Raw genomic sequence first — 26,735 nt, 5'->3', positions numbered from 1 at the left:
TAATTTCATGGACTTGCTCTTGTAGATTTTTATTCTCTGGAATTTTCATGGTATAAACGTAAATTGCCATACATCAGTCCAATACTGAATGTTAGTTAGGTCTTGCTGCATGTGAGAACAGATAGCTTCATTGTCTAGGTGTGAATGTAACTGGACTATGCATTAGTGAACATAGTCACCCTTGAGCTTTAATGATTAAGCCACCATAGATGGTTGGGTCTAGAGCACTGCTCTGAGGAAATTTCAAAGCGCTATCTTGGGGTTAAGATGACTGACCTCCAAAGATCACAGCTTTCATTCTTTGTGCTACATATGGCTCTATCTGGTGGAGAATTTCTCCCTTGATTTCCATTTACTTCAACGTTATAAGGGCTCCTTAAACCACATTCTGCAATTGACCATAAGTTTTGAATCTGGTTTCTCACCATCCATGAAACAAACATGGTAGGGAACATGTTGAAATCTATAAGGCATCACAATGCTTTGTATTGGCTTGCCTATTCACTTCAGATATCTTTTGTATATTCCTAAACACAAATTTAAATAAAGATAGAGACACAAGAGACTGTAGATGCTGGAATCTGGAGCAAGAAACAAACTGCTGGAGGAACAAATTAAAGTAAAACAATTATCACAAATTTTCATCTGTAAAAATGGAAAAGAAACATAAAAAGATCAGTAAACGTGTGAGTTAGTTTTACTTTATTTTAAACCTCATACAATCACCATTGCAGATTTCATGCAAATAAGCTTTTGAAACAAATCTGTCACACTCTTTACCAGTTATTGTGTTCAAAATTCATTCTTTAGTCATCCACTTGTAATATGAATAGGATGCATTTTGCAACTCAACCCCTCCTATTAATATAAACCCATATATTAATTATGGACTCTAATCAAGTACCTATGAACAAAGAATATTGCAAATCAAAAGAACACAACATGTGGATATGAATGGACAAAGGACAAAGTTAATGAAGGAAATGCCCCTGAGAAACCAACAGACACCTATAGCCAGCAGCTTCTATAAGATGAGGAGCAGGACCTGTCATTGAGGGAACCGGAGTGCAGAACAGGAATCATCAGTGAGGGATTTAGAGAATGAGGGGAAGGATACTATAGTCCCTGGTTTGGGGCCAAAAAAAACATGTTCCTGACATGATAGGGCATTTATTAAACTACAAATCTTGCCTTCATACTTCCAATAAAGTCTAGATTATTGGTGGGCTTTAAGGAAAGTTCTCATTGGCCATGTGTTTTCAGAGGGAGCCAACCAACTTCTCCAAGTGCTGGAAGTATTCAGTAGATCAGGCAGCACCTTGTCTCTGACTGAAAACATTCACTGTTTCTCCATAGATCCTGCCCAACCCGTTGAGCATTTCCTTTCCTGTCTTTATTTTAGATTTCCAGCATCAGATATTTCTTTTCTTTTTGCTTTCCAAAAGCAGCTTTTGTGATACTGGTTCAATGACAGGATACAGCTGAACATAGAGGAAAATTGACAATAATGAATGTGAACAGATTCCTAGCCCAAAGAAGGACATTTGATGAGAATCTTGGTGAGAGAGTGTCAATTTCAGAGTTAAGTAGAAAATCATAGAGGACAGCTACAGTAAGGCTAACTCGTGTCTTTGGGAACTGAAACACAGAGAGATAAAGACAATGAGGGTGGAAAGAGTCACTGGGATGATCTAGTCAATGGCATTAGTAGAGCTATGACACATGTTGGAAGCAGACCAATGTTCCCAGTTTGAACCAACATTTGGAAATTACCACAGACAAGGATGGTTAATCATCTGTGATATTCTTTGAGAATGTTAAGAAAACATAAGTGAGGAGTTTGAAAACAACTCAGCTGAAGGTGTGAATCTCCAGGACTGACTGACCACAGAACTAGTCGAGATGAGATATCAGATGATGGTGCACTGTAGCATTCTCTCTGTTTCACTAAGCAGCAATAATGAACAGGGAATTTAGCTTGCTTTACTAAGACTGAAAGTCTTAGAGGCTTAATTAATTAGAAGCATCAAGGTAATGGCCATCTAGTTATACAGTATATGGCAAGATACAGTGAGTCCATTCTAGGACATTGCCAATGAGATCCAAGGCACCAATAGCAGGCAGAAGTGCTGGCTGTTACTATGGTAATGGAAGATAACAAGAGGGACAGGTTAAGACAGTGAAACACCTAAGTGAAGAGACTTGGTCATGAAATCCATGTGGGGAATGAAGCCTTGTGTGAACTGTCATGAGCAATTTATTCCATGTTCTTCTATATCTGATTGGCTCAGTACCAATAACTAGAATGCTGCACATTTGGTGGTGGGAAATTGGTAATTGGTTTATTATTGTCCCATGAACTGAGATACAGTGAAAAGCTTTTGCTTCCATGCCATCCGAACAGATTATTCATACCCAAGTACATCAAGGTTGTACAAAAGGGAAAAAAATAGAATGAAGAATATAGTGTTGCAGTTACAGAGAAAGTGCAGTGCATGTAGACAAAAAAAAAGTGCAGGGGGCATGACAAGGTAGATTGAGAGATCAAGAGTTCATCTTTATCATATAAGAAGCCCATTCAAGAATCTTATAACAGCAGAATAGAAGGTATCCTTGAGACTGGTGGTGCGTGCTCTCAAACTTTTGTACCTTCTGCCCGTTGGAAGGGGGGAGAAGAGAGAATGATCAGGGCGGCAGGGGTTCTTTATTATGTTAGCTGCTTTCCTGAGGCAGTGGGATGTATAGATAGAGTCACAGGAGTGGAGGCTAGTTTTCGTGATGTACTGAACTGTGATCACAACTCGCTGCAATTTCTTGCAGTCTTGGGTAACACAGTTGCCATACCAAGGTGTGATACATTTGGATAGGATGTTTTCTGTAAAAAAATGCTGAGGGTCATTGGGGACATGACGAATTTCCTTGGCAACCAATAATCCAGCTGCAACAGGATGAAGGTGGCCAAAATCGGTTGGACTTGGATTGGATTATTGATGTGCTGTTTCACTGGAGGAGAAAAGAAGGTATCAGACAGAGATGGGTCTTGGAAACAGGATTTACCAAAACCCGCAGCAACATGAAAATCTGAGACCACAGAAAGATTCCAGGACCAAGTCTGAGACTTGGAGAACAAAGGAAAGCCATAAGCTTTACAGAAACTGATCACCACATGGGGAGTATACCATGGAAGCTGTAAGTTCTTACAAGTTGCCTTTGCAATTAAGAGTTTGAATAAAGCTAAGTATACCTTTCACTAATGTTTTGACCCTCATACATATGTGAATTTAGTACAACAGCCCCCTCTAAATTCAACCAGAAAATACCATTGCCCACACGAGGTAATAAAGGAATTTTTAAACCATAAAGTGCAAGTCCTCAGTAAAATAATTGACAGATTGAGCTCTCTTTTCAAGCCTAAAACGTTGATTGATATCTCTTTTGATCATTTTGGTATCTCAGTGTCTCCTTTTCCTGGTGCTTCACGAAAGTCCTGTATTCTTGTCTTTTCACTTGGAATCACCCGAAGACCTGAAGAGTAAAATCAACGTATTTATCTGCACATTCCTTGAATCCTTTAACGCTGTTGCTTTCATCATGGGGAGTCAATGGTAATACCTTTACAGAGAAGCAAAGCAAGACAACAGGGACTATTTTAACCCAGTGGGGGGGGGGGGGGGGGGTATTTAACTTGGTTCATGACTGAACATTTGGGGGTAGAGGTGTTCACAAAATCATCCTGATTTTAAATGTGAGGGAGTATTTTAAAACCTGAGCCACAGCTGCATGAAAGCAACATCAGGTAGAATAGGGCGGTGAATACTGATGCTTTGGAAGCAGAGATATGCTGCAGTAGAGAAAAGTAGATTATTGCTCCCTGAAAAGGTAGCATCAAAGTATTACTTAGTGAAGAATTAAATCCAGTGGATTGTGAATATGGAGAAAGTTCTATGAGAATTTCACATGATAAAATATGATGGAGGATTTTCAGTTTCTGAGAATGGTTGTGAGAAACTTTCAGCATGCAAAACTTTGAAATGTTTGGGTTATTTTTCTATTTCACTACCTGGGTGTTAATCTGACACTTGTTACCTCTCATTGGTTTCAGTAGAACGAAGATTAGCCATGTGATCCGTTCTCCCAGAATAGTGCTCAAATGATGGATGACGAAAATGAATGCTTATGTGCTATATTGAGTCCTTTTACATACGATGTTAATCAATTTAATGTACCCTCCCCCGGAATTAGATTTCAGCACCTACCTAAACAGCGAGGTGGTTTACGATTCCATTGTCTGTTCCTCTCACATTCTATCGTATTTTCCCCCACCAAAATGAATCCACGGTGACAAGTGTATTTCACTGAGGAATTGCAAATCGAGAAAGAGGCGTTGGGCACCACAGGGATTTGGCCGCAAGACGGTACTGCAAGGGAAACAAGCAGCCATTAATCAGGAGAAGACAAGTGTGGAATTAATGTAATATTTGAAGAGAATTTGTGGAAGTGACAGCACGATACTGAGGCTATGGAGAAACAAACTGATAAGTTAAAGAGACGGGAAAAGCAGATAAGTATGAAATGATTCACACTGGTAGGGTATGTGGGATAGGAAGACAGGTTAAGTTCTACAGAGTGTTTAGCAATCACCACAGTCAAAGAGGATTTCTTCCATCATGGATCAGACACTTAGCCAAACACAGAAGGACTCAATGGTATCTCAGAGCCATAAAAAATCCTGCAGATGCTGGAATCTGAAGTAATACACAAAAAGTGCTGGAGGAACTCAACAGGTCAGGCAGCATCCATGGAGGGAAATAAACGGTCTGAGGGTGTGAGTCTGAGGGTGTCATTTATTGCATCTGGTGCTCCCGATGTGGCCTTCGAAACATCAGTGAGACCCGACACAGATCGGGTGACTGCTTCATTGAGCACCTTTGCTCCATCCGCCGCAACAGCCAGGACCTCCCGGTGGCCACCCACTTCAATTCCACATCCCATTTCCATACTGACATGTCTATCCATGGCCTCCTCTACTGCCACGTTGAAGCCAAACACAGGTTGAAGGAACAACACCTCGTATTCCGCCTTGGGAGTCTCTAGCCTGATGGTCTCAATATTGATTTCTCTAACTTTCGGTAACCCCACCCCTTCTTTTTCTCCCCCCCTCCCCACACACTCCTTTGTCTTTCCTTATTCCTGTGGCTCCTTCTTCTTCAGCCCTTTGCCTCTTCTACCTATCACCTCTCAGCTTATGACATCTTCTCCCCCTCCCCTACCCACCTACCTTCCCCCACTCACCTGGACTCACTTATCACCTGAACTCACCCATCCCCTGCCTGAGCATGCTCCTCCCCCTCCCCCCACCTTCTTATTATGGCTTCTGCCCTCTTCCCTCCATTGACTGTTTATTTCCCTCAGCTGCCCGACTTGCTGAGTTCCTCCAGCACTTTTTGTGTATTGCTCAATGGTACCTCTTTTTGATCTTTGAAAGTAACAAGACAAACTGCTAGGATATTAATCCATGTATATAATTCATGTTAGCAAATCTTCCCATTTGCATTCTGTCAATAATTAATCCATGGTCCCAACAGAGTAAGAACCTCTTTATGAAATTAGGATCATAAGAACATATAAGAAAGGAGCAGGAGTAGGCCAGAGGAGGCCCCTTGAGCCTGCTCTGATGTTCAGCAAAATCATAGCTGATCTGATCTTGCACTCACCTACTTTCCTGTCTGATCTTCATGACCCCTTTAATCCAAACATCTGTCTACTTCAACCTTAAGTCAACACATGATATGACCAGCACCTCAGAAAGTATGTCAATTAGGAAATAGGCAAATACAACCATTTGTAAATTTAGCTAACAGTAGCTAATTGATGGAAAATACTAAATTTGATCTTTTATTCAAAAGGGAGATTGGAGTTACTGTCATTTAACTCAGAGGCTGCAAAACATAAGAATGATCTTTGCATTCCGATCTGCGATACATCATTCTTCAATTATGGGGAGAGATTCAGCTAAAATAACATTCAACAAAAATTGACAATCCATTACGAAGGACCTCACTTGATTAGCCTCTCCACCAACTTAAACATGCTTTCCTCATTACCTCTACCAACTGAAGAATAATGGCAACAGGGACAAGAGGACACCATCACGTCGAACTTTCCATCCAAATCAGTCACACACCTGACTTGGGCACATTTCACTGTTGCTTCATTAGTTTGGAGTTAAAACCTTGGAATTTCCTGATTACCATGGAAGCAACTTTCCCAGGTGGACAGTAGTATTTCAAGAAGCAAACACAATCATATTGTCCTTTAAACCAGGAATAGGCAATAGATGCTGGTCTTGCTCGCAAAATCCATTAAAGAAGAGATTTTTAGCTTCTTAAGTGGAGCCAATGGGAATTATTACAAATGGCAATTTACATGGCTTTAAGATGCACATTGGAGTGAATAGTTGTTTCATGTGTTTTGGACATATCGTCCATCATCTGGCTAATTATTATGCTGTTGTCCACACTACATTATTCTTGCAGCATATTGTTCTGCAGTGTTCCACAGTATCAATTGTATTGTGCAATGTTGCATTGCAATGTGCTGTGTTGACTTGTGTGACATTCATACACCAATCAGCATGAATAACTGGTCTACAAGTTGCAGCATTTATATCTGATTTACTCTGATTTCCTCGTTCCTAATTATTTTGTTTCTTGTCGGGCTATAAAAGTGGAGAGAAAAAGAGGCATCAGGAAGTAAACATCTTCAAATAAAATACCTGAATCACTAAAGAAGAGAAATGTTAATGGAAGTTAGCCCTAGGTCTAAGCTTTTAGTCCTCCCACTTCAGCAGATTTGGTTAGCTTTAAAGCTAAATGTACAGGAACTGTAATGTTACATTTGTGAAGACAGTGCTCTGCCCTCAGATATTTTACCTTGATTCTCCTTCCAGAGCTTCAGGTTCACCTGTGGTATTTTGTTGCATTTTACATATCCACTTGGATAGCGCTGGAAATTAAATGCATCTTGAGGAAGATACTGAATCCCGGTGTTATCACAGATTATTCTGGACATGGAGATTTTAGCAAGAGCTTGGCGCTGGTTAGGAGTAAACACTCCTTTATTTTCCCACCAGAACCTACAAAAAAGATACATTATTGTTAAGCCTCCAAATGTACAGAGAAAGTATCCTGGTTCACTGAGCCCAAGAACAATGGCTACACGGAGAGGTGGACTGTCTCTTAGGCCACATTTAGCAGGGAGGGCTATTTTGAGGAGGAATAATAGGGACGGTGTGATTTCCCCTTTCTACAGAGCTGGTTTCTCAGTCTGATGATCCAGATACAGGAGCCTGAGGGCACGTAACACCAGACTTAATGACAGCTTCTACCCCACTGTGATAAGACTATTGAACGATCAGATGAACTCTGACCTCACGATCTACCTTGTTGTGACCTTGCACCTTATTGCACTGCACTTTCTCTGTAGTTGTGACACTTTACTCTGTACTGTTATTGTTTTTACCTGTACTACATCAATGCACTCTGTACTACCTCAATGCACTCTGTACTAACACAATGTAACAGCACCGAATAATGAATTGACCTGTACGATCGGTATGCAAGACAAGTTTTTCACTGTACCTCGGTACAAGTGACAATAATAAGCCAAACCAAACCAAACCAACTGCAATTGCCAAATGTGTAACTACATTCTACAACCAGACAAGTTCTTCCAGTACAGTCATCTACTGACAATGGGGGAAATTACTTGGTTATGCCCCATTTACAAAAAAGCAGGGCAAATCAGATCTGGCTAACTACCACCTAATCAGTCTACTCTCAATCATCAGCAAAGAGAGGAAGGCATCATCGACAGTGTCACGATGTAGCACTTGCCAATAACCCAGTCAATAATACCCAGATTCAGTTTCGCCAGGAACATGACTTCAGACCTCACTTCAACTTTGGTCCAAATATAAACAAAAGAACTGAATTCTAAAGTTGAGATAAGAGTGATTGCCCTTGACATCAAGGCAATATCTGACCAAGTGTAACAATGGCTAACACGAGGGGACATCATTTTAAGGTGATTGGAGGAAGGTATAAGGGGGATGTCAGGGGTAAGTTTTTTTACACAGAGAGTAGTGGGTGCATGGAGCCCACTGCCGGCAGAGGTTGTGGGGGCAGATACAATAGGGACATTTAAGAGACTCTTAGACACATGAATGATAGAAAAATAAGGAGCTATGTGGGAGGGAAGGGTTAGATCGCTCTTAGAGCAGGATAAGATGTCGGCACAACATTGTGGGCCAAAGGGCCTGTACTGTGCTGTAGTGTTCTATGTTCTATGTTCTATTAAGGCATCCTGGTAAAACTAGAGTCAATGGGCATCAAGGGGAAAATACTTCAATGGCTCGAGGCATACCTCACATAAAAGAGAATGGTTGTGGTTGTTGGAGGTCAATCATCCCAATCCCAGGACATCACCACAGGAGTTCCGCAGGGCAGTGACAAAGGCCCAACTATTTTCAGCTGCTTCATTAATCACCTTCCTTCCACCATAAGGCCAGGTACGGGAATGTTTGCTTGTGGTTGCACAATGTTCAAGTCAACTTGCAACTCCTCAGCATATGAAACAGCCCATGCCTGCATGCAGCAAGATCTAGACAACATTCAGGCATGGGCAGATAAGTGGCAAGTAATATTTGTACCACAGAATTGTCAGGCTTCAACAAGAGCGAGTCTAACTACTTTGACATGAAATGGTATTCGGATAACTGTCCCTTACCATGAATATCCCGGGGGTCATCATTGACCAGAACCTCAACTAGATTAGTCACACAAATACTGTGGCTACAATAGCAGGTCAGAGACTGGGTACCCTGTGGTAACTTAGGTACGTCTTGTCGGTGGACACCACAAGGCACACCTAGAAGTGTGGGGGAATCCTTTCCACTTGTCTGGATGAGTGCAGCGCCAACAACTCTCAAGAGGTTCAACTCTATCCAGAGCAACGCAGCCAACTTCATTGGCATCCCCTCAACTACCTTAAACATTCATTCCCTCCACCACTTGTGTACATGTCTGCAGTGCACGCCATCCACAAAGTACACTGCAGAGACTTGCCCAGGGCTACCCCAACAACATCTTCCAAACCCGTCACCTCTTCCACCTGGAAAGACAAGGGTAGTAGGTGTACGGGAACACCACTGGCTGCCAGTTCCCCTCCAACCCACCAAACATATCTCTGATCCTTCATCATCACAACATCTTGGGAACTCCCTATCCAACAGTAGTGTGGGAGTACCTTCACCAGAAGGAGTGTGGTGGTTCAAGGTGGTGTCTCATCACCATCTTCTCAAGGGCAAATAGTGAAGAACAATAAACACTGTGCTTGCTGGCATTTGCCAGAACCCAAACAGGAGTACAAGAAAAAAACCTGTATTGGCTTGGCAGCATTCTTCCCTCCTTTAGTCATAAATCATTATTTCTGCTACTTAATGATTTAATTATCTGCCTGCTGCCTGATCATTAATCTTTGAAGTGTATCTTGCCTTCCCTACTTCACTTTATGATAAGTCATCACAATCTCAACAGATTCAATATTGCTACATAGCCAATGACACCAACGACTGAATGAACCCATCAGAGTCCAGGCATCACTCAAGAGGCTCTGGGTTTCTGATTTCAGATCCCTTGATTATGAAGTAGAAAGCAAGAATTCAATGATTGTCAAAGCTTACAGTTGTGCTAATACTGCCCATTACCTGTCTCCATCTCTCAGCTTCTGGAACTGCTGTCCTATCAAGCAGGCTAACAAAGGGCCGACCTTCCCTCCTTCCACGAATGGTTCAGAGATTGCCCCCACCCAGACGTCAATGTTGTCTGGAGTCCCATATAGTTCTAGGAATTTTTCAGCAAGTTCTGAATTCTTGAGCACATCAGAAAGTTCAGCCTGGTTCTTGGGCTGTGAAAGTTTACAGAATTTCCTCCATGCATTGTAACCTGTGAAAGTCAGAGAAAGTGGGCAGGTGTTAGCCAAATCTGTGGCAGTGCCTTTTTGAAGCTAACAAAATGGAACTTTGTGGAAGGGTTGGTAGAATTGCCATCTTTCAATTTTAGTTCACCTTAACCTGTGAGAGATGGGGTGAGGTGGGGGAGGAGGGGGTGAACAGGTTCTTCTTTGTTTCTCCCTCTGGTAACTCGATGGGGAGAGGGTATGTGAACAAAGGTGTGAGTCATACAGCATAGACTGCTTCATTCCAATCCACTAACATTTTCAAAGTCTATAGAATAAATCAGTCTCTTTAATCACTCTCATTTTACACAAATGTAAGTTAATTCCTTCATAGGATACCCTGTGAAATTTGTGCAGCAAATTCTCTTCAGGAAAATAGCCATGAACATGCGGTAATTTCTCTGAAGTTATTGCAGAATATACACAGTAATTAAATAATCTGTAGAAATAAAGAAAGTTACAGTTATCTTGCTGGGATAATTACACAGAGTCACAGAATATTCAGAGAACATTGCAGTAATATATGATAAAAAGAAAACATGATGCAGTATTCACTATAGTAATTGCAATATGTGCAGTAATATTCTAGTCATATCAATAACCATTGCAGAAAGAATACAATAGGCAGCAATTATCCTGCTGTAATATTAGAATATGCACATTTGCTTCCTCAGTTATGGCTCCAAGCCCTATTGTTGACATCTGATTGTGTAATCTAGGTGACAGGGTAGATAGCCTGCAGTTCTGAGGGAATATTGAAGATAATAGGCTTTGGATGTTAGAGGCTCTAAACAGAGGCTCTCTCCCTTAGAAACAAGACATCCAATGGCAATATTCAAAGATGAGTAAAAGTTCTCTCTGCTGTCTTGACCAGTAGGTATTCCTCACCTTGTATTAATTAGAAGCAATTAACTTCTTTGCTGTTTGTGTGCACATTCTGCGTATTAACGACAGTATTTTGCACCATTTTAATTGTGAATATTTCATATCAAATATATCTCATTAAGCATTCAGCAGTGAATATACCCAGTAGATATTTCACAGTAAACACCTCTTAGTTTAAACAAAAACATAAACTTAAAAATAAAAACTAAATACTCTTTCATAAAATCTCCTTGGCAAATAAAGCCTTTCCAACTAAATCTGCTTGGTAACTAAATCTGCTTGGTAACTGCTTGGTAACATACTCCTGTAAATATTCCCGTAAAGTGCACTCTGCTAACAGTTCGCTTCATTGGCACTTTGGCCATTCAAAATGATCCAATGCAGTATGATATACATGTGACCAAAGAAAGCAGATATGACACCAAGAGATGTAACTTTGATCTTGTTTCCACAGTCTCCAGTAATTGAACAATGATCCTGTGGACCACTTCTCTGTTTCTTAGCTACTGTCAACCCTCTGCTACACAACACTGGACACCAACCCATCCACATCAGTCTCCCTGCAATATTTCCATTAAAAACACCCGGAGCAGTAACAATTCTCTCTGAGTGAGGTGAATATTTTCCTGTTTGTTTCTTCATTAAGTGAAATTGAAGCAGAAAGTTCTGGAAACACTCAGTAGATCAGAAGGGAAACAGAAACCATTCAGGGTGAACAAGGCAAAGAGATAGATGGAAACTTGCTTCCACAAACACATCACTTTTGTTGCTCATTGATTTGTCAACCAGGTGGCTCAGAAACCGTGAAATCACCTTGTCAACCATGGCACTCTATCAGAGAGATTCCCTTTGTCCTTTCTATCCTCTTTCATCCTCATTGTAACTTAAAATTAACTTGTTTTTTTTCACCAACCTAGTTCTGATAAAAGAAACATTAACTCTGTTTCTCTTTCCACAGATGCCACCTGATCTGTGAAGTGTGTCCAGCATATTCCATTTTTATTTCAGATTTCCAGTGTCAGCCATTTTCTTGATTTTCAATTACCAGATAATGAAACTGTCGAATTAACTGATATTTTAACAATGTTTTTCAGAGTTATACTCAACTCTGCCCAGCTTCCTGTTACCTGCTATTCCATGATCGCGGGAACGTTGCATATTCAGGGAACCCAAGTCCAGTCCTAAGCTATTAATCATTTCAAATAGCTTCTCCCTCAGTTCATCTGTCATCATCTTGGTCTGTGTCTGAAGTTTTGAAGGATGGCCTATCAATCCTCGAACAATGGGATCAACTCCACCTATCAAAACACAGATCAAAGCACATTGGTAATATTTTCCTAGTATTTTATCCAACTCTCAAACATGCAGTTGTGGTAGAGGAAACAAATTGTTAAACATTTCTAAGTGAACAGCATACAAATATCAGTGACAATCTTGTTTACCCCGCCCCCCCCAAAAAAGGCATGTTGATAAAGGACCTTTACTGCTGGGAAGGACATAGGCAAGAGAAGCATGAGACCAACATCACCTGCAGGTTCCCATCTCAGTCACATACCATCCTAACTTGGATAGATAGCCCAGGATATACACATTTCCTGAGTGGATGGGATTCCTAAATGACAATGGTACAAGAATGAACAACAGTTAGAACATTGCTTCCCTTTGGCTTTGCCTCTGGGCAGCTATGATCTTGTTAAATGATGCAGTAAGTTTGATAATCCACAATGCAACTCCATTTGTTGTGCATTTAGGAGTCAAAGAACAGACTGTGCTTCAGTGCTTTACAGCTGTAAACTACAACTGTCTACTAGCAGGTTGCACTGTATCAAAAGCTGCAGTGAATGTGAGGAAAAGGGATGAGATTTGATTAGTTCTGACTTTGCTGAAAACAAACAGAGAAGAAATGAGATATGATGCTTCAGTACAATTAACCCAGAATAATAAGCATCCGTTGATGTGGAGGAGCAAGTGATGAGTGAATTTATGATATCTAATACCTATTTTGTACCAGCAAAGCAGAATAAAGCCAAGCTCACGCATGGGATCCAACCCAATCCCATTACAGCAGCAGGTGTTTGTAAGCTCCATGAAAAGCAGGAGCTCAGAAACCAAGTTAGGTTGCACAAGGGGGGTCCAACGTTTGTCAAAAACTCAGGTAATGCAAGCACAGCAATGGCAAAAACAGAAATTGCACAGAGTAAACAAATGAATAGTACCCAAAATTCAAGCAAGTAAGAGTGGCATAAAATACAAGAAAACACGCTTGGTTTCATTTTACAATAATCTGCTCTTATTGGTAAAATCAGAGACTGGGATTTCTATTCCCACAATGCACCAGGAAATAGATTCTACAAAGGCTTCATCAGCCAAGGTTGAATTGAGTATTGCTGATCTTCCATCAGCTCTGTTTCCCCACTCTACCCCACCCCACCCCACCCCAGTCCAGCCCAGCCCAGCACAGCCACCACACAGTCTCTGTGCCCTCACCCTCCTCAGTCCCATCTGAATCCATGCAGAATATTCCCTGGCATCCAGTTTTTCCTCCTTGGTATCCATACCTTTCTCTCCCAACAAATGCAGGAACAATGGGATACCCAAGGGAAGCCCATTCAAATTCAGTGCATATTTAACAAAGTACCTTTAAACTGCAGTTTCTTAGCACTTAAAAGATTGAAAAATGACTCTTGATCAAGATAGCACCTGTGGAGCTGTTCGCCTCTCAGTCTTTTCCTTCCTGTGGGCTCCGTACAGATTCAGCACATCGATTATTGTTTTGCTGCTGATTTTCAGAGATGGCAAGTGAGCTGAAATATTGTGTACTTCCTGATCAGGTTTGATGTATGGGACATCAATTGGCCAGATTAAGGTCATGCAAGGTCATGAGAGTGAAAGGATGTAATCCAGTCAAGGATGGAGTCATGAGTCATAGTCATACAGCAGAGAAACAGGCCCTTTGGCCCAGCATGCCTATTCTATCCATCAAGTAGCTATATCTAATCTATATTAATCCCATTTACCAGCTGGAGTTTGAGTATGGAGTTACTACGTGCCTAACTGCCTAAAAATTGTTGCCTTTTTTTAAAAGAAAATCCAGCTCTATGTGATAGAAGCAGTGAATCTAACAATGTGCTTCCTTGTTAGAGAGGACAACCATTGGGCTGAGCCAAATCCACTGAAGTTATGAAGCCCAAGATCAAATTCAATAGCCTCATTAAAATGGGAGAGTGGAAACCTGTTTTATTAAATTGATATGGATATCCTTATTGACATGAGTTACAGTATTGATGATGACTCCCCTAATCCTGGGATGATGGAGGATTAGCGAAAGGTGTCCTGAGAGTGACTGGTTATCCATATGACCTGAATTGTGTGCAACAATAAATCAGTAAGAGCTCGATTTCCCTGATGTTGGATTCTGGAGAATGCTTATTTCCAGGATGTCCCTGTCGGAGGGTTAGGAGGCAGAGCTGGTCCTGAGAAGGAGGGGATGGTCCTGCCCTCCCACCACATTTTATTTCTTCTCAACCCATGGGATATCTGTTTGGAAGGATACCTAAGTGTTGAGAAAACTCCTAGGAAGAAGTTTAGAGAAACCAGAAGAGAAGTGTTGTTTCCTCTTCCATCTCTTCTGACTTTCCTCACAATGATCTCAGGACACTGGGCCCTTCTGTGAGAACAGCACTCAGAAGGTTCCAAGGCTCAGGCTTCAAAAGTCAGTGAGCATTCCTCTGCTGGTCCCAGCACCAGATATTCCTGGAGTAGGCCTGAGTCAGGTTGCCTTTGGGCCTTGTTGCAGCACCACCCCAACCTCCCCTCTCCCCAAGATTTAAGGAGTGCTGCCTATCCCTTGCCAACTGCAGGACAGAGAGCGCAGCGCTCCTTCAATATTCAGCTCTAAATCAAGTGCAAAGTAATAACAGCCAGAATCCAGTTACTACCAACATGTGCCCATCAATGAAGCCCAACCTGACTCTCAGGATCTGCGCAATGGTTCAGGCTGAGCCCAGTAATATTAGAGTGTGTTACCTACCTTGCCTTATCAGTCTCCAGGGAGTGAAGAAAGTCTGGTGGAGAAGCAGGTTTGGGAACTCTGGGTGCTCCTGGTAGTTTTCAGCCAGGCGGAACAAAAATGGCTGAATAGTAACATGTCCAAAACGGAAAGCTGCTGTTGAGAAAACATTGGCGATACTGGGATTGATGGACTCATCGTAACCTTTGTATTCTGGGAGATATTTCTTTGTTGCTTCTGTTCCAATTACCCGGGGAACATAGTCTCTGTGGTTTATTATCTGTAGTAAAAAGTCATCATTCAGTGCAGTTTCATTAAAAAACAGCAACCTCAATGGAAATCACTAAACTTTCTCTTTGAAAAATATCTGTCCTTTTCACTTCATTGGTTATAGGTGTGACCTTCAGTGCACAGCGCCCATGTCCAATGTGATTCTTTCCTGCAAGCATGGTACACAATTGCACTAATCTTTGAGTGAAAACATTTCACCCGACTTCTCTTCCTACTCGTTATTTCTGAGGTGACCATGGGCAATAATGAGCCACCTGCCTGGAACAGTTTTGCTGATTACTTTCATCCTTTTTGTCATAGTCTCCTTTGAAAAACACAGACTGAACTTTTTCCTATGTCACACTTTATAGTTCTTCCTGCGTCGTTTTTCTGTGATCACATGACTATAGTTCACATTAATCAGTACCTGGTGTACATTTTTGAGAGACTGATAGGCTGGAGGTCAAGACCAAGAAATGACAAGACCCAGTCTTCAGTGATTGAGTAAAATTTAGCTTAGTATTATGTTATGAACCTGCCAATTCATATTGTTCTAGATATTATAGGAGGATATATTTATTGACCATCATTAGATGACCTGAGAATGCCAAGCTTTAGCCAACCAGTGGCACTGCTTTCATATATCAGCCAAATAATGGGAATGATGGTAGTGATCCTTCTGAAAGATTGCATTTTTGCTCCCAACAATCTGGTATTGGTGCTAAACGATAAGATTTGGTGACTTCAATTTTATTTACTGTGTTGAGATTTAAATGTTATTCTGTCTGTAAGACAGTCTTTATTTTACTAGTGACATTTTTCTTGTACCTGTTGAAAAGCTCCCAAGATTTTTCTTGCTTCATGATATATCCTATCACCATTCCAGTGTGGGTTCATACTATTCAGCTCTCTCGCGATGCGATTGTGCTCCCGTAGAAATATTGTGTGGAAAGCCAACAGTCCCAGCTGTTCATTCACACGTACATCACCTGTGGTGGACATGGTGAGGTTGACAAGTGTTATTAGTGTGGTTTGATTTGGTCCATAAGTGGCTTGCAGACCCTGTCAAACTGTTAAAAGACAGCTGTAAATCTCATTAGTATTTATATCACTCAATTTTTTCAAAATCTATTTAAAAGAATATGTTCTCTTATTTCTCCATTGAAATGAGTGAGGGAATTGGGATTGATGGTCTTCTCTAAAAGCTGTCATTGACTTAATAGGCCAAATGGCCTCCTTTGTTGTAAGGAAATATGGAAATTGAAAGAAGACCAATACACTAGTGCTTCTACTGCAAGGCGCATCTTTGAATTATAGGTGGAAAACTGGACGTTGTGCTTTTTATTGAATGAATAAAGAAGTCAAAGGAGTCCAATTAAAAAGGCCATACACACACTTCCATTTGACTCCATTTTGGTTGGACCCTTTAGAAGTACTCTGATATTATGTTAAATAGTCATTAGGCCTCTTCAGTGCACCAAAAGCAGAAGTATTGATTGGTTTTGTCAAATTCCTAAGTTGATCAACAACTAGATAGAGTTTTTCCTGGGCAGACACCCGTGCTCCTTTATAGTTCTACCAAAAACAACTGCAAAACACCCAACTGAACAACAGTGGGAAGGAACAGGAGGAGGATGTTGCCCTCATTTGTGTCGTGGGCTGAAGAGATCAAGGAGGATGGGAGGGATGGATTATGTGTCACGTTTGCATCAGATGTCCATAGTGATTTTGTTCACAGATGCCTGGCCTCTGTGCAAGGGGCAAAAACCCAAGGGGAGCAAATGAAGTGCAGAGTTTGTCAGAGGTGATTATGAATCAAGGAGGCCAGAACACCTTCAAGGACTTTGAAGAGGTTGAAGATGGACCAATAGTTTGCAAGGACAGAGTGACCAAGTGTTGCTTCAGTTTAGATGAACGGTGATGATGATAGCCTTCAAGGAGCAGCATTCAGGGAAAAAAGGACCAGAAAAATATCTGCTAACTTGTGCATTAGGAAGGGAAATTGGGTGGCCAGCAGTTAGTGGGATTAGGATCAAGGGTTTACGAGGAAGGTTTGAAAGACATGAGTGCCGGGAGAGGAGGAGCAGGAACATTTCCAGGGAACAAACTGGGTTTTGGCTTGGAAAACTATAACAAGATTGGTCCAGTGGGTTTGGGAAGGGAGGGGATGTAGCAGTAGCTCAAGACCAAGTAGCTTCAGTCTTAGTGAACTAAGAAGATCGTGAGCTTTTCATACTTGCTTTTGGAACACAGGCAGAGTAGTCAGGAAATAGGACGTGAGCTCTAAGAAAGAGCCTAGCAGATGAAAATATACCATGAGAAACTATTAGATACTGAGGGATTTAGGAGAGAGTAGCCTAGAAATTGGCAGAACATTTTTTGTTACCTTTAACAGTATGCTAGCTGGGAAATTCCAGAAATGGATATACCCATAACCTTTCATTTTGGCACCTGTTTTAAGCTCATCAGCCTACCACTGAGCCAATTCCTCCTAACATGCTTCTATTTAAATTCCTTGTTGCAGGGAGCAGCTTTGTAAGTAAAAGGAAAAGTGATTTGTGAAGCAGTGTTCTACCGAGCTGATACCCACCACCAATAAAACATGGAGTAGCTTCTGGGCCGGTGCCACAGGCTTCTTCCATGCTGCCACAAGAACTTCTTGAAGCGCTGTGGAATGGTAGATATTCTCGTCCGTTGTCAGAGAATTGCTGGTTCACAGCCATCAGACCAAGTTCATTGGTTAGGTTTCTGAGCCTGTTCGCCAGACAATCTGTGCTGCCGTAGACTTCATTGACGTCAATGAAACTGGTAACAGCATTGATCTGCTGGTGAGTGTTCGGATCTTCAAAGACTGTACCCCGATCACCGCCACCACAAGCAGGAGCCGATCGGATGAAGGGCATGCATTCTCTGGTATTGGTTCTGGTGTCATTACGAGGTATCTGCCAGGATGGGTTCAGAACTCTTTTAGAAATAATTAATCTCAGATGGTTCTACTGAATCTAACAAGAGGAAAGCTATGAAGTTTAACGTTTAAAAGAATAAAGTTTATATCTGGGTAGATTTAACATCGGTTTAGGATTAAAATGTAGAGAATGGTAGTCAATTGGAAAAAATCTTTGTCAAGAGTTTAGTGAGCTAAAATAAAAATCAGCAATTTTTATGAACACCAAACCTGCAATAGAGCAAGCAAGACAGTCATGCCTTTTGCATGCTGAAGTTGCACTTCCCGCCATGTTGGTAAAGGACCTTTACTAGTAGGAAGGACACAGTCAACCCTCAGCTTCCCATTGCAGTTATACTCTAGCCCAACATGGATATATGGTATATCATTCCTTTTTCATTTTGCTGGGTCTAAATCCTGGAACTATCACCTCAACAGCTCAGTGGAATTACCTCCATCAAAAGGACAGCAATGATTCAAAAAAAGTGGCTGACCACCTACTTTTCAAGATCAGCTTGGGATGAGCAATTAATGCTGGCTTTGTCAGTGGTGGCCACTTCCAAAAAATAATAAGATATAATTAATCCAGTGTGGAGTGCCCACACTTAAAATAGGTGTTGGAACCTCTTCATATGCAAATCATGAGTTCCCAGTGCCAATAGGTTTGTCCTAAGGCAGCCCATGCTAACTTGTCTCTGGAAATCAACACAACAGCCATTCGAGTGGCATTAAAAGACACTGGCTGTGATATCATAAACCAGAGGATTCAGGTGTTAAAGTCTGTTTAACTGAATGTACAGCCAAGAGGAAAAGGGAGGGAGGGGGATTCTCTAAGCATTCTCTGAATTCCCCATGAAGCACTGCTGACTTCTGCAGCTACAGTCATGGACCTTGTTCTAACTGAAGTTCGTAATGCCAATTCAGACAAGTGTGGCAGATTCAATACCAGTATGTGGCGAAACAGGAGTCTGAAGATATTCCCAAAGTGATACAGCACGTAAGCAGGTCTTTTGGCCCACCATATCTGCGCCAGCCACTGGACACCCACTTATACTAATCCTAATTTTCCTCTTGCATTCTCACCAACTCCCCCTCCCTCCCCAATTGTCCTGTCACCTATGCCAGGAACAACTGACAGCAGCCAATTAACCAGCACTGATATGTGGGAGGAAACCCAGCGGAAACTCCATTGGGTCACAGGAAAGATGTGCAAACTGCTCAAAGGCAGCACCCAAGGTCAGGATTGAACCTGGCTTTCTCGAGCAGTGAGGCAGCAGCACTAACTGCTGCACTGTTGTGCTGCCCACTCTGGGGCACACCACTTTTATCAGCTGAAGAAGTGAGTTTCATTGAAAGTTCAATTGACAAACATGATCATGTACTTTATGCATTTTATGAAAGTTAAATCAGGGTCCTTTAACTGTATAATTAGCAGTTGAGCAGGCGTTCCTGGGCATGACCAACCCTCTCAATTGCAATGAAATGCATGGCTGACTTTATTCAAGCAAAATTTTCAATGGGAATGAGGTCTTGTAGACTCTATTGATCCTTAACAGGTCTAGGAGGCTAAAGGTTTGTTTTCTCAAGTGTTGAAGGACTTGATTCTATTTGTGCTTCATATACAGCAGAACATCGGAACCTTAAGTTCCCACACCAAACTAATGCTCCACGCAAACCTCCTCAAAGTGTGAAAATGCATGTTGAAGAATTTCTAGCTAAGGGAGCTTTCAAAGTACCATGAAAGGTTTCCAAGTTAACACTCTCTTCCTTATGCAGAAGAGGGGAATTTTCAGTCTAATCACTCTTGTGTCTTGAGGAACAAACCCTCAATAACCACTTAAGCAGATAATTTTGTGGGGCTTTTCTGCACAATAGCAGTTATATATATTGTTGGTTTAGGATTTCAGGCTCAACACCAAACACAACTTCAGTATAAGACAGAATGCAGGTCTCACCTTAATTGGGAAACAAGGACTTCTCTGAATACAACTATTTTCACAGTCGATGCCACCATTGTAGGTTTGCATACTGCCGGACAGAGGGCTTAAAGACATGTCGTGATCAATCCACTGACCCCATTGCATAAACAAATGGCTTGTCTCTGGGTCTGAGGTTACCTCTATTGTGGGAATTCTCAAGATTATGTTGGACACCTGTCGAACCTGAAGCAGATATGAAATCCATTGGTTAGTGAAACCAGGGCAAGGCTTAGAGTCATAACGTCATAGCATCACAGCGCACAGAAACAGGCAATTGAACCTACCGTGTCTATGCTGACCATAAAGTACCTACCTATACATTAAATTTGCCAGCACCTGCCCAGAGTCTATTATGCCTTGGCAACTCAAGTGTTTATACAGATGCTTCTGAAATGTTGTGAGAGTACCTGGTTCTACCACTTTCTCAGGCAGTGTGTTCCAGGTTGCAACCACTCTCTAGGTGAAAAAAATCTTCCTCTGATCCTCCTAAACCTCTTACTCCTCACCTTAAACACATGCCCTCTGGTCTGAGACACCTCTACCCTAGGGAAAAGTTTCTTACAATCCACCCTCTCCATGCGTCTCATAATTTTGTGTACAAAATCCTATTTGTTATACAAAATCTTATCTATTAGTTACTTCTCTATGATTCCATCCCACTTGCTCACATTAAAAACACCGAGTATGGCTAAATGCATCAAAAAGTTATAAACAAGAGATCCAATCGGAGATGGGGATTATTCAATACCTCTGCAGCTTGTCAATTCATGTACGAATGATCATCAAAATGCCTTCAGCTATGTTCTAAATGATTACCAACATTTGAAGTAGTAATTTTGTATGATGTATGTGCATGTTGGATGTTGGGTTGGCTCTGTGCAAAAATAATCCATAATGTTAAACAATGAAAGCTGAGAAGAGAGTTTCACCCTCTTTGACTGGGTTGGATTTAATCCCTTGAAAGGGAACTATCCTCATGCACCCATCCCAAGAATCACAGGCATCACTTGATGTCCTCAAATCCAAGTGATCTGTCTCTGCCCTCTGTGCAAATAGTTACCAAAGGCACAGCAAATCCAGAATGTAATCTGTTCGGAGTCCAGCCCAGTGGAAGTGAAATCCCATCCTCATAGCGAGCGGGGAGCCATCGGGCAAGCGCTGTGTTGGAGGCTCCCAGATGAGGCTTCTTTCTGGAAATTAGGAAAACTGAAGATGATTTCTTCACTCTCAATGCATCTGACCCGCAGGCAAAGCTTTCCTGTGGTGTTTCCATCAAACTATAGTCCCAGACTGATAGGAACATTTGAATATCAAGCACACATACTACAGAAAGTTTCAACTCCATAAAGCTTCATAATTTGCAGATGTAAGCAAGCTGGGCTCATTTTCACTTTGGGTTTGGCTTTACTGCTTATCTGACCTACCTCTACTTTGACTTCAATGCACAGGAGACTCAACTAGGTTATAAAATGGGAGCCTGATATTTAATGGGCTGGTTTTCTTTGGTGGATGTGGTCTAGTTCACAATTAATAAATGTATTCATCAGTATAAAGGTGAAACTGTTCAGTGAATAGCAGTTAATAACTGAAATGGGACAGGTAGCCATCACCAACCCATCATGTCTCACCTGTTGTTGCATATGGAGGTGAAGGTCCTGTATAGTTTTGACCAACAGTCATCAGCACAGACCGGGATCAGATGCATAGCTTGACACCCTGTGACTTGTTTAACATTAACCATTTCATCTCTTGTTAATATATCTGCAACATAGATATTTGCAGTTGCAGTTACTGAAAGATTCACATGCCATAGTGTAGAGGGCAGGCACGGTAGCGTAGCGGTTAGCGTAACGTTATTACAGCACCAGCAACCCGTGTTCATTTCTGGCCGGTGTCTGTAAGGAGTTTGTATGTTCTCCCCGTGACTGTGTGGGTTTCCTCTGGGTGCTCTGGTTTCCTCCCACATTCCAAAGACGTACGGGTTAGGAAGTTGTGGGCATGTTATGTTGGCACCGGAAGCGTGGCGACACTTGCGGGCTGCCCCCAGAACACCCTACGCAAAAGATGCATTTCACTGTGTGTTTCGATGTCCATGTGACTAATAAGGAAATCTTATCTTATCTTATCAAATACCTTGTTTTCTTCTGACAGAAACATTAACTCTGTTTCTCTCTGCACAAATTTTGCCTGGCCTGCTGAATATTTACAGCACTCTCCATTTTTGTTGCACTTTCACCAGTCACCTACAGTTTACAGGCGTCAATTAACCTGCCAACCAGCACATTTTTCAGAAGAAAGCAGATTACCCAGGGGAAACCAACGCGGTCACAGGGAGAACATGAAAACTCCACACTGAACGGCAGCTGAGGTCAGAAATTGAATCTGGGTTGCTGTAGCTGTGAAAGACCTGCACTACCTACAGTCCCACTGCACTGTCCACTACCACCACACGGTAGTGTAGGCAGGCACGGTAGTGCAGTGATTAGCACAATGCTATTACAGCGCCAGTGACCTGGGTTCAATTCCGGCCGCTGTCTGTAAGGAGTTTGTACGTTCTCCCCGTGTCTGCGTGGGTTTCCTCCGGGTGCTCTGGTTTCCTCCCACATTCCAAAGACATATGGGTTAGGAAGTTGTGGGCATGCTATGTTGGCGCCAGAAGCATGGTGACACTTGCGGGCTGACCCCAGAACATTCTACGCAAAGATGCATTTCACTGTGCGTTTTGACTAATAAAGAAATCTTATCTTATCTTAACTATTGATGGTAACAATATGTTGGGTCAGGCAGCCTGTGGTGGAAGTAACAGAGTTAAAGCTTCAGCTTGATGATCTTTCATCAGTCCTAGTTATTGACCTGAAACATTAACTCTGTTTCTCTCTCCATAGATGCTGTCTGACCTGCTGAGTATCTCTAGAAGTTTCTGTTTTTATTTCAGATTTCTATTATGTCTAATTTTTGCTTTATAATAATAATTACATCCCTTGGTCCTGATGGTGAAGCAGGGTAGTTGCTCTCCATCTACTGCTTGCTGCAGGTCTGGGTCTGTGCTGCAGCATTGCCTTCCTTTGAGTGGCAGTGGCTGGTTCGATCCCTGCTCTGTTCGACCACTCGTATTAAGTGCCTAACATCAGGTCTTAAACAGGCAGCTGACGTGGAAATCTGTTGACGACAAAACCTTGCACATTGGAGAGCAGCAAGAGCTATCTCACTGCCTGATGGAAAAGGTTCTGACAAGATATTCATCCTCACTTCCTGCTCAAGATGATAACTGTCATCAACAACAGATTCACTGCAGAGTATCAGGACACATCTCCGAAACATGGCCAAGACTCGAACTGAAAGTAAAGTGTTGCGTAACTGGTCTGAGATCAGTGCAGGGAACGTTAGTTTGCAGCGTTCAATCACCAGCACTGCCCAGGCACATCTCCCCATTCCCCTCACCACCACCACACCTCAGTCTCTGTCTGTGCCACCTCTTTCCACCAACACTTCGTTGAATGGAACTTTTCTTCACATGGCTCTGCTTTTTAGAACACAATCACCAGAAAAAAGACTGAGAACAGGCTCACTGACACTGAAAAAAGGAGACTGAGCTAATGAAAGCATTGTTTCCATAATTGTTCTTAAACTAACCTGATACATTGAGGGCACATTTGTGGGTTTGACGGACACTTTGTTGGACCAGGTTCAGTGCAGTTTCCATGTACTCTGCTGATCTCACTGCCACCCTGGTCACGGACGTAGGTTGCTTGAAGAAGCGCAGCAGTTCACCTGGAGTCAAGGATTTTTTCCTCAGCTTTTCTCTTTGCCTGGAAGTACAAAGGTCAGTTTATTTGGGAACTATGGTCCAGGAATATAATTTTCTAAAGTTGACCCAAGAAACAGGGAAACCATATCACAATAAACAGAGATTTGTGCCTTAGATACTCATCAGTAAATGGGACAGAGTGCAATATGAACACTAATGCAGGGCTGGCTAGAAGCAATGTTATTTGCTAATAATTAACTGGCTATTAGCAAGTAATATTCCTGCTGCAAAATTGCTCGGCAATGACTATATCCAAAGACCCTCATTGCATATCCTTGATATGCAATATGATGCCATCACCAAGACCCACACCATCAACATCCTGGTGGTTATCATTGACAATAAATGCCACTGAAACAACTACATAAGTACTGTGACTAGAGGGAGGCATCAGAGGCTGGGTATCCTAGAGTAAGTGATTAACCTCCTGACTCCCCTAAGGCCTTTCCACCATCTCCAAGTCACAGACCTTGATGGAATATGTTCTACTTGCCAGGATTAACGCAGGTCCAACAACACTCAAGAAGTGTGACATCATCTAGGACAAAGACCATTTGATTGACACAAGTCTAAAGATGCATTCCCTTCAGCAATGGTGGACAATGATAACAAATGCACTGCAGTTACTCATCCAGGCTATTCCAATATCACTTCTCAAACCCACAGCCTCTACCACCATGAAAGACAAGGGGCAGCAGGTGAATGGGAACACCGCCACCTACAGATTCCCATCTAAGTCGCACACCATCCAGACTTGCAAATATATCATCACCAGCTTTAAATCCTGGAACTCGCCCTCTTTGAACACTGTGGAAGCACCTTCACTGGAAGGACTGTAGCAGTTCAGGAAGGTGATACTCGACCACCTTTCCAAGGGCAGTTAGGTTGCACAATAAGTTCTGGCCATACTAGTGATAGCAGATCCTGCAAAGTGAACAAAATAAAAAGTAAAAAATGGGTAGTTGAACATGCATTTGTTGAAAGTTTACTCTCTGCTGTTTCAGAAGGAACGTCACTGTCACTGTCTGTCGTGTTGATTACGTTTCATTATTTCTTGTCAGGGAGCAATCTGTGAGGTAATCTCTGTTGTGAATGTGGTACAATGTGCCTTTGATAGTATCGGCATTATTGTACAAAAGACGTTGCAGGAACAGAAAGAGATTTCTTCCGCAGGGCAGCGCAGTAACATTGCAGGTAGTTCAGCTGCCTCACAGTTCCAATGACCTGGTTTCGATCCTGACATCTGGTGCTGTCTGTGCAGAGTTTGCACGTTCTCCTTATTGTCTTGTGGGTTTCCCCAATGTTGCAGGTTCTTCCCACATCCCAAAAGACATGCTGGTTGGTTGGTTGGTTAATTGGCTACTAAATTACCCCCCTGTGTATGCGGGTGGCAGAAGAATCAGCCTGCAGTTGATGAGTATATGAGGGAGAATAAGCTCCAGGGAGAGGTGATGGAATGGGATTGATGTGATTGCTATAAGGCCCAGCATATACTTGAAGGGCTGAATGGCCTCCTGTATCATGAGAGATAAAACCTTCTTAAAGGAAAGAGTACGGAGCTACAACACAGGATAAGGCCCACCTTTGGAAAAACATGCCTGAAATTTCTGTGTTGCTTCTCTATTTATGGAAAAAACAGTCCCATTTGAAACAGTCTCTACAAGACAGTAGTAGAGCTCATGTTTGATACATTAGCAAACTCTCCTGCTGAAGTAATTCTTGTAAAATCAATTCATGTTACAATCAGCTGTGCTGCTGCCAGATGCAATGGAAGTTGGAATTGCCTTATCGTCTCCACTCCAGCTAGGAAGAGTGGTGTCACTAAATATCATCATACATATTTAAAGAGCAGAGATGTCACAGAGAGCAGGCAGGGTGGCTGAAGCTGTAACTGGGTAAAAACTTTCAGGATTCCATTCATGCAGTGGCACAAGGTGTGGTGGTTAGTGCGCCTGATTTAGAGTCATTGAAAGATACAGCATGGAACCACACCCTTCAGCCCATCAAGTCCACCCTAACCTTCAAACATCCATATACTCCAATCCTACATTAATCCCAGTTTTATTCTCCCCACATTCCCATCAACTTCCCTCAGATACTACTACTCACTTACATACTCAGGGCAATTTACAGTGGTTAACTAACTCACACCACCAGGTTCAAGAACAGCTACTTCCCTTCAACCATTCGGTTTTTGATTCAATCTGCACAACCCTAATCACTACCTCAGTATAGCAACACTGACCACCTTGAACTACAACAGCCTAATTTTTTTGTTCTAGTTGTGTTCTTTCTTGCAAGAATCATGTATAATTTCTGTTTAATTTATGTTTTTCTTTTGAATGTTGTATGTCTGATGCTATGTGCCTGTGATGCTGCTGCAACTAAATTTTCCTTTGCACCTGTGCGTACATTTACTTGTGCATATGACAATAAACTCGACTTTGGCTTTCTACCAACCCTCACATCTTTGGGATGTGGGAAGAAATCCGAGCAACTGGAGAAAGCCCATACAGTCACAGAGAAAACATGCAAACTCTACACAGACGGCAGCGGAGGTCAGGAATGAACTCCAGTTTCTGGCACCACAAGGCAGTGGCTCTAGTAGCTGCACCACTCTGTCGCACATCAGGTGCTGGGCAGCTGTGTGATGCAGCTAGTAGGCCCTCTTCATGCAGAGTTAGGAATGGTGTAAACAGCTTTGACCTTCATGTTGACATCTGTTAAAACACTTAAACTATTGCTTTTTATCATCTTTTATTTCTATTTTTTCCTCCTCTCATGCAAGGATCTCATTTTCTGAGAGCTCAAAAATTTGGCCAT

The 26,735-nt window shown here is 42.0% G+C and overlaps 1 protein-coding gene across 1 annotated transcript in view; it reads right to left on the bottom strand.

Annotated features, from left to right (window-relative positions):
• Nucleotides 1-700: 700 nt before the first annotated feature.
• Nucleotides 701-26,735, bottom strand: part of LOC127581349 (eosinophil peroxidase-like) — a 32,195-nt gene continuing 6,160 nt past the window's right edge. Inside the window, exons 4-15 of the mRNA XM_052035682.1 lie at nucleotides 23,738-23,913; nucleotides 21,733-21,865; nucleotides 21,165-21,294; nucleotides 20,081-20,287; nucleotides 17,772-18,123; nucleotides 16,010-16,170; nucleotides 14,933-15,191; nucleotides 12,030-12,200; nucleotides 9,767-10,004; nucleotides 6,933-7,135; nucleotides 4,257-4,418; nucleotides 701-3,525 (exon numbers count right to left, since the gene is read on the bottom strand). Of these exons, the coding sequence (XP_051891642.1) occupies nucleotides 3,440-3,525; nucleotides 4,257-4,418; nucleotides 6,933-7,135; nucleotides 9,767-10,004; nucleotides 12,030-12,200; nucleotides 14,933-15,191; nucleotides 16,010-16,170; nucleotides 17,772-18,123; nucleotides 20,081-20,287; nucleotides 21,165-21,294; nucleotides 21,733-21,865; nucleotides 23,738-23,913 (2,278 nt within the window). The 3' untranslated portion in view covers nucleotides 701-3,439. The remainder of the gene's footprint in view (nucleotides 3,526-4,256; nucleotides 4,419-6,932; nucleotides 7,136-9,766; nucleotides 10,005-12,029; nucleotides 12,201-14,932; nucleotides 15,192-16,009; nucleotides 16,171-17,771; nucleotides 18,124-20,080; nucleotides 20,288-21,164; nucleotides 21,295-21,732; nucleotides 21,866-23,737; nucleotides 23,914-26,735) is intronic.

The sequence above is a fragment of the Pristis pectinata genome, chromosome 21 (genome assembly GCF_009764475.1).
Source record: "Pristis pectinata isolate sPriPec2 chromosome 21, sPriPec2.1.pri, whole genome shotgun sequence".
Lineage (NCBI taxonomy): Eukaryota > Metazoa > Chordata > Chondrichthyes > Rhinopristiformes > Pristidae > Pristis > Pristis pectinata.
This window is presented reverse-complemented; position numbering and strand designations above follow the sequence as displayed.